Source organism: Cervus elaphus, chromosome 33, assembly GCF_910594005.1.
Source record: "Cervus elaphus chromosome 33, mCerEla1.1, whole genome shotgun sequence".
In the NCBI taxonomy this organism is placed as follows: Eukaryota; Metazoa; Chordata; class Mammalia; order Artiodactyla; family Cervidae; genus Cervus; species Cervus elaphus.
The window spans coordinates 18,274,022-18,286,121 of record NC_057847.1 but is presented as its reverse complement, the minus strand read 5'-3'; the positions used below and the strand labels follow the sequence as shown (position 1 = coordinate 18,286,121).

The following is a 12,100-nucleotide window of genomic DNA, read 5'->3' as shown; positions in this document are numbered from 1 at the left end:
AGAAGGTTGGTAGGGGTGAGGTGCTTGTTTCTGTTTGAAGATTCAGGACAGAATCAAGACCATGTTTTAGATATACTAAATTTGGGATGCCTATTAAACATTTAAAAGTCAGAACACAGTTAGGCTGTTGGTTATATGAATCTGAACTCAGACGTGGGACTGGGACTGGGACTGACAATACACAGTTGGAAATCATCAATTTACACATTATATTTAAAGCAGTATTGGATGAGATACCTGAGAAGTGAGTACAAATAGAGAAAACATTCAGTAACCAAGTCCTGGAAGTGGCTGGCATGTAGAGTGAGAATGAAAAGGATTGTCTAGCTGGCTATAAAGGCCAAGAAGGAGTGGCCAATGAGGTAAGTGGAAAAACAGGTGTGTTTGATCATTTTGAAATTAAATTAGTGTTTCAACAAAAAGTGACCAATTATGTTAAATGCTGTCAAGGTTTTATGTAAAATGGGTGTGAAATGTCAGTTTCACTGGATTTCCCCAGATGGAGTTGTTGGGGAAATTTGACAAGAACTATTTTAAAGGAGTGATGGATATAGAAGTCTGATTAGAGTATGTTAAGGAAAGGTTATACATCTTTTTTTATACTATAGGAGTTTTGTTCTAAAGAGAAGGGGCAGTGACTAGAGGTAGAATGGAGTCAAGAGAGAGTTTCTTGAAATGGAATAAATGAAAATATGTTTTTGTGGTTATGGAAATATTTTAGTAGGATGGGAGAAATTGATGATGCCAGAGAGAGACAGTTTATAATTTTTGGAGAATTCTTTGAAAGGGTGAGAGATACTATGAAAAAGAGGGGTGGATAAAAATGAAGGGTGGGGCTTACGAGAGGAGGCAGAGATATGGGTATAGATTCAAATATATTGGTAGATTTGGCCATGCTGATATCAATTCATTAATGGTTACTTCAAATATTTCTGTAAAATCAATTAAGTGCGAAGAGAGCACAGGGTTGTTAGAGATTTGAGGAGAGAAAAATCAGACAATCTAACGGTCTCTGGTGCATTTAGACAACTGATGTTCAGTGATTATTGACACAGATGGATTAATTAATACCATAAGGCTGACTGTCCCCCTGACAATCGGTGAGCAAGAGCTTTAATCCATGGAGGGAGGGGGTTACCTGCAGAAACAGCACAGTCAGCTCTAATAGTCATCTTGAAACTAACCATGCAGTGGTCTGATCAGTGTTATCTTGATTGTTTTAAGTACAGTTACTCTTCATTCCCATGGTTTGTTCCCATTTCCTTGTGGCCTGTTCTCAGGATTTGGGCAGCTTAAGTCATGGCTACAGTCTGGTCATCACGCAGGTAACTCCTTTCACCTGGCGGGGTTTTCAGCATCCACAATACAGCTCAAAAGAAGCTCAAAGGCGGTTTCAAGAGCTGAGAGACAGTTCAGAATATTATCTACAGCCCTTGAGGAGAAACTAGAAGTCGTTGACTTTGCTTAATGACCAAATGACCAAATGATTATCATTTTGTCGCCTTTGTTTTCTTTCGTTTCTGCATTTTTAAACTTTTTTGGTTAAACTTATTTTTTGACTAAAGTTTTTCTACAGACAAAAGGCAGGCTGAGGACTTGGGAGCCCAGGGAAAGGGCCGTAGGGCCCTGCTCCATTTCAAGGGTATGGTAGCCTAGAGTGACCATTGCTTCAGTAGAAAGGTACTCTCCTTGGAAGGCAGAGACTTTGAAAATGCCAGGACAAGACATCCATATGTGGACACACTTAAAAAAAAAAAAAGGTGTCATTTGTTCTGTGGCTTTAAATGCAACTCTCCATTCATTATTTTATTTCTAGTGCTTTCAAGGCTAACCACTGACTCCTGCTGATTGATGCATTCTTTAATTTAGATATGCTATTGTGTTCAAACAATGACAGCCAAGCCTTGCAAGAGAAGGAGTCATTCTGTCTCTTGCTATAAGTGAAATTGCCCAACACTGTTTAGCTCCATTATGTGTAGGCTTAAAAATTTAACTTTACTTCTGAGTTCATGGAATGCATTAGCTTTGAAGAAAAAGGGAGAGCACTTGGCTATAGAGAGCAAAAGAGACACTTGGTCTATCAAAGTGATTCTCAACATTGTCTAAGTAGCAGTATCCTCGCGAAATTAAAAAATCATATTCTTGCCTGATTCTAACCTTAGACTTACTGATAAAGGTATGAACACTTTGCATGTTGAAAAATGAGACTAGATTACTCTTCAATGATACTCTTTGAATTCATACTTCTAATGATAGCAGGTAAGTGTACTTCGTCTCCTATATTCTCCTCAGTATTTACTACTTAATCTTTCACCCAGGTTTTACTCTTGGGCAACAGCTTTGGTAAAATATATGATAAGTAAAATATACATAAATATGTAATACTTCTGAATATTTATGAGTATCAGACAAACATGTTGCCTCTATTCCTATGTATGATTAAGAAATTAGCATATTAGGCATTTATTCTTCTGCAGAGAAATGCTTCTCTAAGTAATGAGTAGTTAAGTGAAATGATTACGTGTGGATTTGCAATTTACATGAACTGAACAGTCATAGTATGGGAGCAGAGAATAACTGTGCTATGTATATGGAATTACTTTAAATAAAGTAGAAAGGGATGGATTTAAGGTGAGTTCAGGACATGTTTGGTGTTTACCTTTGGAATGAAATGGATAGGTGATTTGATCTCTGTGACCCTAAGTATTAAATTAATAGATAGCTATTTATTATAAATGAATGACAAAAAGATTAGATAAAATACATGTGAAAGCATTTTGGGAAATGCAAAGCACATTTTCAGTCTGACAAATGGTGGGCATTTACTTCATAGCCTTAATGTACCATATTATAGCTTAAATTATATTCCTTGGGTAAATTAATATGATTATTTTGATAAAATTTGAAGGATTGATATACAAGCAATCTATCATCTTTTTAGAGCCATTGAACTCACTCTTTCGTGCATAGTAAGCCTTCAGAAAACTAGTGATTGTTAAACATATTTTTCAAATAGTTTTCTCATATAGAAGTTAGACTTGCTATTTTGCTTAACCTAACCAGCATATTGCCCCATCAATGACTGTCCAAATTATTATCTCCTGAGTTGGACCTCTTCTTCCTCACATCAGAACTCTCCAAATGCTTTATTTCTATAACATGCTTTCATTGAATTAATTTCTTTTGTATGCACACCATCACCTCTGAGCTACATTCCCATCTGATTTGCAGTTGTGTCTCTCCCCAGTTCAACACACAGAAGGAACATTATTATACTGAACTCATATTGCTGCTTTTCTGAGAATTTTGCCAGGTTAAATTTAAATTCTACATCTTCCTGATTACAAGTTCTATTAAAAACATCAACAGCAATGATGAAAAAAAGACTAAGAAGTTACATCTATATCTGTTATTCATTGAAAGAATTTGATAATGAAAAGGGCCTCATGATCTTAAGTTACTACATTTTCCTTCCGGTTTTATTTGGAAAAGATCAATGACAATGGAAGATTGAGCCCTAGTAGTCCACATGAAAAGCCCCCAGTAGAAATTAGGGGCCCCGGTTTGTGTCCTAACCCAGCCCATGATTGCTATGTATATTTAAACAAGTCCCTTTGCCAACTGAAATTGTCCTTTTATCTTTAAAGTGAAGAGACTAGACTTGAACTCATATTCACAACTATTTGTGAGTCAGAGACCCTTCTGAGATTCTGCTGAAAACTATGGACCTTCTTCTCTGAAGAGGCACAGATATAAGTATAAATAGAATTCCAAGAGGGTCAGAGGCTCTCAAAATACACACACAAATTCCCTAGAGGACTTTAGAATGAATTGAAGTGACTAAAATATGCAGTTGAAAAAAATGAATTCATTTGCATTTGCTACTCCCAATGTGAATTAGTTTTAAAATGTGGATTTAGGCCATTTATGTCATTTAAAGTTAGAATTACTTTCTTGTAACTTACAGAACTCACAGCAGAGCAGATTCTTCAGTAGAAAAGATCTGCTTTGTATATGAGTAGCATCTCAGGGCCCTTGAGTTTTTTAGTCTGTCCTGCTACTTACTGCAGGATTCCTTCTTTAACTCTCCTCTGAAATGGAAATTTCACTTTGACTTGAACACATACAGTGATGGGGAGCTCATTCACATGCTTACTGCTGGGCATACATGAAGAACTTAGAAATTTTCTTCCTTATATTAAACCATACAGATGTCCCCAACTTAATGATGGTTCAACTTACAATGGTTCAAAAAGCAATATACATTCAGAAGAAACTATATTTCAAATTTTGAATTTTAATCTTTTTCTGGCTAACGATGTGTAGTAGGCTATGGTCTCCTAATGCTGGGCAGGGCAGTGAGCACACTCCAGTCACCCATACCATGATGAATGAAAACAACCAATGATGAATGAAAACAACCAATACACTTCCAACCATCCTGTACGCATACTGCCATTCTGGTTTACACTTCCAGTATGCTGTTCAATAAATTGCATGATGTGCCACACTTTATTATAAAGTAGGCTTTGTGTTAGGTGATTTTGCCCCACTGTAGGCTAATATCTATGTTCTGAGCACATTTAAAGTGGTGTAGGCTAAGCTATGCTCTTCAGCAGGGTAGATATATTAAATGCATTTTCCACTTACGATATTTTCAGTGGTTTACCCTTTTGTAAATCAAGAACTATCTGTAATTTGCCTTTACCACATGAATGTCTGCTCTCAGTAGCTACTTAGATAAATTTTATTTCTTTTTCCAGGCTTTGAGGAAATCAACGGCAACCTCTTTTGTCCTCTTAATTTTCTTTATGCTTGACAGTCCAGTTTTATATCCAGTTCTTTTGGAAGAGATTTCATAAAACTGCTTTCAATCCCAGTTATTTCCTTCAATGGAACCCTTGAATTGCCAAGTCCAGAACTGGGCAGCATAATCCAGAAAAGGTCTGGCCAGGACACAGTTCAGGAGAAGTTTCCTCTCTTGAACTGCTGCCTCTACTGTCTGAAGAGCTCAGTTCTTACACACAGGTGACTCTGCTGGGTCACCATGAAACGGTGGTCACTTGAACCCCTAACCATAACCAATCTAGGTTGTCCTCATTCTCTTTTAGTACCAAAATAACCTTCCTACAGAAGAAGCTCCCTTTGACCTCTACCTCAATCACTTAGGCCATCTTCCCATGGCCTTTGGAATACTAGTTTTGTCATTCATCATGGCATCTTTTCTTCCAAGTTTCATGTCCTCTACTAATGTAATAAACCTGCCCGTTTTCCCCTCTGAATTAATAAACATATTGGCCTGTGGTTTGTCAAAGGTAAGCCTCCTTTTATGGATGAATTCTTCGTAATTCTTCACTCAGTCACTTTACAACTTCACCCAGCTCACATCTAACCTCCTGACCTACAGAATGGAGAACAGCATGAGCATAATGTTCTGGGTGGGGACAACGCTTCTTTTCTTTTTCTTCTTTTACTCCATCTGCTTTCTTTTCCTCAAACTATTTTCTTCACCCCTTCATGGATTCATATTGCATCCTTGTCTTGTCTATGGTTTCTTCTCTTGGGTGTTCATTCCTGCTATGGAGAAAAGCACCTCTGTGCGTCTGGGAACCCCTCTGCTTTCCGCCCACGTGAACCCTGCCTGTGTCTCTCCTGCTTCAGGAGGCCCTTTGCCACATGCTGGGAATCAGCACCTGTGCAGGTGAGGTGTTTTCCTATGTGCTCATTAGCATCTGGCAGAAGAGGAAGCTTTGAGAATTTCATGAACACCTCCAGACCAAGTTGCTTCCCTTCACCTCCAGAATTACTCAAATATTGAATGTGGGTTCAAAGAAAATTTAAACATAAAGCATATGTGTGTCTGGAGATAGGAGGAGGAGCATGGGGAGAAACATTTTAGACAGTCCTCACAGACTTCACACTTTAATCTCAGCATTTATTGCATCTAAAACCAACCAAACATTGCTGGCAAGGAAAAAGAGTCAAAAGACAAATTAACTAACATCTGTTACTCAATGGAAAGATGATATTAGTGATAAATGCCTTGGGAACCAAAGAATCTGTGGTTCTGTAGAACAGCTTGTGTTGTTACCAACTCCTACCTCACCAACATCTTTCACCTGGAAATGGTTAATGCCACACTCGACTAAGGCTGAGAAGGCACATTTCAAGGTTTGCTGGAGTCATTTTACTTTAAGGAAGGCTTTCTCATATAACTTTGTGGCCATTATTATTACAAAATAAATAAGTAAATAGACCTATAGTCAAAATATGGGGAATAGCTGATTAATGGTTTAATAAATTGGAAATTCTAGTTACCATTTTTTAAAAATGTTTGACCCCCTCATACAGACAAATCAATGTTGGCGTTGAATTAACCCTAATTTAAAGAAAATTGTCTGAATACAACTTCATTACTCTGGAATTACCTCAAGGATAAAAGGGATGAACTCTGGAGACAGTAAAACCTTTGGGAACCCAGAGAGATGCAGGCAATTTTAGCTCAGGAAAGAGTGGAAGGCAGCTGAGTGATTACTGTGCTTTAATATTTCAGAGGGAATGACAAGATGGTTTGAACCAGATTAGTAGGTAATCCTACAATAAATCCTAGAGATTGATAGATTAATTTAGGTTAGCATCCAAAAAATTAATGAGTTGGGTGTCTCCTGACAATGGAACTTTATACTTCATTCACTCATTCATTCATTCAGTCAGTCTAGACTGAGGAACTTTGATGTGTCAGAACTTCTCTTGGAACCACACTATCATTGTTGTTTTTCAGTCACCCAGTCATGTCCAACTCTGCAACCCCATGGACTGCAGCATGCCAGGCCTCCCTGTCCTTCACCATCTCCCGGAGTTAGGGCAAGTTCATGTTCATTTCATCAGTGGTGCTGTCCAGCCATCTCATCCTCTGACACCTTCTCTTCCTTATGCCCTTGATCTTTCCCAGCATTAGGGACTTTTCCAATGAGTCAGCTGTTTGCATCAGATGACCAAAATACTGGAGCTTCAGCTTCAGCATCAGTTCTTGCAGTGAGTATTCAGGGATGATCTCCCTTAAGATTGACTGGTTTGATCTCCTTGCTGTCCAAGAGACTATCAGGAGTCTTCTCCAGCACCACAGTTTGAAGGCATCAGTTCTTTGACAGTCTGCCTTCTATACAGTCCAGCTCTCACAACTGTACGTGCCCACTGGGAAGACCATAGCGTTGACTATATGGACCTTTGTCAGCAGAGTAATGTCTCTGCTTTTCAACACACTGTCTAAGTTTGTAATCACTTTCCTGCCAAGAAGCAATCGTCTTCTGATTTCATGGCTGTAGTCACCCTCCACAGTGATTTTGGAGCCCAAGAAGAGGAAATCTGTCTTTGCTTCCACCTTTCCCCCTTTTATTTGCCATGCAGTAATAGGGTCGGATGCCTTGATCTTAATTATTTTTTAATACTTAGTCTTAAACCAGCTCTTTCTCTCTCTTCCTTCAGCCTCATCAAGAGGCTCTTTAGTTCCTTTTCTCTTTCTGCCATTAGAGTGGTATCATCAGCATAACTGAGGTTGCTGATGTCACTGAGGTTACTATCCTTGTAACCTTGAACAAATCATTTATCTTCTTGGAATCTAAATTTCACCATCTAGGTATTTTTTTTTCTATCCGGGTATTTCTTTCACTACATCTAGGTGTAGTTATTGTGAGGTTTAGTAACTCAGGAATGTAAGACTCTAGCAGAGTGACTGATTGAATGCTCATTAAACTCCCTTTCCTTCTCCTTAGGATTTAGAGCTCTTTTTCTCCTATGTAATCTATACCAAGATGAAATAAGTTCCATTTGTTAACAACAAAGTTCTCTCTATGGTGGCTGTGAGTGATCTGGGCTTGCAGATGAAATTAAAGTATTTAAATATTATTACAACCAATCAAATATATTTTCAAGATAATCCCCCAAGCCCAGGGATGTCATTCTTTGTCAAATGGTTCTCTGAGGCTTGCTGACTACAGTATATGCAAATCCACTCTCTCTCTCTTTTTTAGTTTCTTCATTTCATAGTAAACAAGAGCAGTGACTTTCTTTCATTTATTAATTCTAACTACAATGTTTCTCAAAAATATTTAGAAAAATCTCATAAACCAATTTTTGAAAAATATAATATCTATAAACTTTTCAATGTTAAGCACCACTATAATGCAAAGTGTCAGCTAGTATGATGTTTTAACAGAATAGACCCAAGTGAAATGAAAGATAATTTTGTAGAGAATGGTTGTAGTAATTGCCTTATGATTTACACCCCAAATTTGAATTAATTTTGAAAAAAATCTGACCATACATTAGTGTGGAACTTCCAAAGACATATATTTAAGTGTCACATTATTAATTCCATCAATCATTTATACAATCAGTATTAATGAACACCTCCTTTTTGCCAGGCTGTGTGCTTGGGACTCCAAAGTGAAACTCTGTAATCCTGACATCAGCGAATTTGTTCTAGTGAGAAAGACATGTAAGCAAATACAGTTCTATAAAGTAATTGATACAAAAGAAAATGATCCAAGAGCAGAGGGAAATATTTGAAAGACCAAGGAGGTTCACTTGGAGAACTTGGGGAGCCTTCACAGAGGCCAGCTGAGATCAGGATGAGTGAGAGGTTATCAGGTGGGTGAGTAGGAAGAAGCTATTTGGCAGGGAGAATAGAATGAGAAAAAGACGGAGGTTTGAGGGAGCCTAGAGTGACCTGTGGGCAGCCTGGTGGCTCAGATGGTGAAGAATTCGCCTGCAATGCAGGAGATCCAGGTTCAATCCCTGGGTTGGTAAGCTCCCCTGGAGAAGAGAATGGCTAAATATGGCTAGAACACTCCAGTGTTCTTGCCTGGAAAATTCCATGGACAGAGGAGCCCAGCAGTCCATGGGGTTGCAAAGAATCAGACACAACTGAGCAATTAACACACATAGAGTGATGTTTAAGAGCAGGTTAGCACTGTTAGGGCATAAATTACTGTTAGAGGGAGATGCAGGAAATGCTGGTGGAAATAAAGCCAGATAGGTAGGTAGAAGCCAGGTCATATAAACTTACATAGCAGGCAAAGATGTGACAATGGTTTTCCTCTGTGTAGGTTGTGGGGGAAGTGACTGAGGAATTTTTAATACAGAAGTTTCAGAATCATATCCATATGTTTTTATTCCTAAAGAAGACTAATAATATTCTTTTTTTGTTTGCAAGTTACAGAAATGGTGCACACAGACCTCTTTGTTCCTGAGGTTCTAATGGTTCTCATTGTAACAGAATTCAGGGATGCCAAAAGAAATATTTGAACTAAGTGATGTCAAAATTACAATAAGAGCCTGTGAGCAGATTTTTAGTTAACAGGTTTTTAATAGGCAGTGATGCAATTCTTAATGAAGAAGGTTTAATTACTATAAAAGATGCCTGTCTCTAATGGAAATTGGGCTGGGTGTGTTTTTAATCCCTCGGTGAATTAATTAAAAGGTCTATATAGGATTGATTGTTGAGATTCTTGGAGAAAACACATATACACCAATGAAAACGTTCCAGTCATTTTCTTTATCTCTTGGAGCAAAGCAGTCAATCTGCCAGAAATAAATTGAGCATAATTTTTATAATTTCAGGGGTTAAGCATATGAAAGGCCAGAATGAATCCGCATTCCCGGAAGAGGAAGAAGGCGTGAACGGGAGTGTGCAGCAGTGGGACCATTAATTACGGGTCTGCAACAAGAAGGCTTCTTGGGAATAACTGAACTATCAACCTTTCTGAATAGCCCATGGAATGCCACTGCTTGACTTCTCTGCTCACCACACTCATACAATAGTAACACACCTCCTGGGAAGTGCCCCTCAGTGGAACTTTAGAACTACCTACAGATTGTTTCATATTACGATACTTACAATTAAAGAATAAGTATTTATTTTACAGTGATTTTTCTTTTTAACAACATAGAAAATGTGCAAACATGTGAGTGTTCTAACTTTAATACTGCCCAGCTTAATCCCTGATGTCCTACTGATACAATTTGCCTTCTAAGGTCAAATGTAAATAGCATCACTTTAAAGGAAAAAAAATAAATATTAAATATCTTTAGACATGAGTACGTGTCTGGGTTTAACTCACAGAGGAATTTAGTTAAACTTTTAAGTTAAGCTCTGCATTTATCACGTTTCTGTATACTTAATGGTACATGGTATTTATTTCAAAATGATTAAGAAATGCCAGATTTTTTGATTCAAAATATCAAAAGGTATTCATCTTTAGATATTAAACATCTTTTTCTCTCCAACAACACATTAATGGTTAAAGGACCACAGAAGTCTCTCCATTTTCTAAGCTGTGAGAGATGTATTTTTTATCACTTCCACTAGTTATTCAGAAAGAAAAATTATAACTCTAAAATAAAACATACCAAATCTCCCCTTTTGCTTATTTTTGGCTATTACTTGAAATATGAGATGTTTCCTATTGCATTTTAATGAATAATTAGATTTTATAAATCTATTATCATAAGAAATTTCATTAATTCATGCTTTTATTAATTCAACAACTATTGTTTATGAGTTTATCTCTAAAAAGGTACTTTGCCGGGTGTTATGAAAATAGAGGAAAGATTATTTCTCCACTGCAGAACTGGCAGAGAAACATCAGTGCAAAGCAAGATTTTTCAAGACAGTATGTATTTACTGAATATGACTTTGATAATTGAAAGTCCTGGCATCCTGAACAATATTAATTATTTATTGCATTATAATGTAGAGTATCTGTACACATAATTTGGTGGACTGTAGCCCTCCAGGCTCCTCTGTCCATGGAATTCTCCAGGCAAGAATACTGGAGTGGGTTGCCATGCCCTCCTCCTGGGAATCTTCCCCACCCAGGGATCGAATTCCCATCTCTTAAGTCTCAATGGCATTAACAGGTAAGTTCTTTACTGCTAGAGCCACCTGGGAAGCCTGATGGAGGTGAAGGAATGCCCAATTTGGCTCCCACATTAATAATATTAGTGAAGTTCAAATGTTTCATTGATTAAAAAAATTAAGTTGAAAAGATTTCTCAAAAGTCAGTAAAGAGATAAACTAAGATAGGAAGAAAAAATCAAATGTGAAATCTACTGTGGGATCTTAGTATCAAGGTGCAAAGGAGTAAAACTACTGTTTTTAATTTTCACTGTGAGTTTTATAATATATAGATGAAAGGAAATGGGTGAATCTATAAGGCAGTGAAATAGAGATAACAATTGTTTTCCTTAGGATATTTTCCCCAAGAAAATAAATGCAAAACTCATTGACAAGTAGTATCTCAAGTATGTATGAATACTTATTCCAAGTTTCCTTCTTTTTTCCTTTCTTCTTTTCTTCTTTCCTATCTCTCATCCTTCCCTTCTTTCTTTCTCTTCTCCCTCCTTCCCCCTGGCTTGTTTTGTTTTTGTGAAGCCAGTTTCACCCCAAATTTCTGGAGTTTCTAGACCGCCTGCTGTGACTGTTTATTTGATTTTCTAAGTTTCTCCGTGATTAAAAGCTGATTAAGGTGCATATTTAGGTGATTTTGAATTATTTGTGTTTGGAAAACATCCCGATACCCCTTGAGATTATTTGAGGTACCCTGAGGTGCTAAAAAGTAAAACTGCCCTTCCCTTCTTATGAACAGACATTTTTATAAATGTTTTTTCAAAAGGATTCAGACAAGCAAAAGAAACCTAAGCTTTTGCTGATTTTGCAACATTGTGGGGAAATAAACAGCATGACCTCTGGATTCTTCTGTTTTCCATTTTTAAAAATAAAAAGACATCAAAATTAAAAGAGTAAGTTTCCTTCAGAATCACTGGTTTCTTCTCTTTTATTCTCTACCCCCAAAACATGGAGATCACAATTACAAGCCTAAGTTTTTCTTTGGAAAAGTGTTGACTTTCTCAGAAATTTCAAGGAAACCAGCTGAGATAATGGCTCTTCAGGTTCCTTTTCACACAGTTACAGTTTACAGCAAATTTTTTCACAGTGACAACTTGGCTTCAGTTTGGCTGAAAGATTTTCTGACCAAAACAAAACACAGCAAAACAAAACAAAACCTTTTTCTTTCCCAGACAACATTTATAATGTAAT

The 12,100-nt window shown here is 37.3% G+C and overlaps 1 protein-coding gene across 2 annotated transcripts in view; it reads left to right on the top strand.

Moving 5' to 3' along the window:
- PPP1R1C (protein phosphatase 1 regulatory inhibitor subunit 1C) overlaps positions 1 to 10,949 on the top strand; it is a 127,767-nt gene extending 116,818 nt beyond the window's left edge. For both annotated transcript variants that reach the window (XM_043894416.1, XM_043894417.1), the window contains exon 5: positions 9,622 to 10,949. In XM_043894416.1, coding sequence (XP_043750351.1) covers positions 9,622 to 9,710 — 89 coding nt within the window. In that variant the 3' untranslated portion in view covers positions 9,711 to 10,949. The remainder of the gene's footprint in view (positions 1 to 9,621) is intronic.
- Positions 10,950 to 12,100: the final 1,151 nt, after the last annotated feature.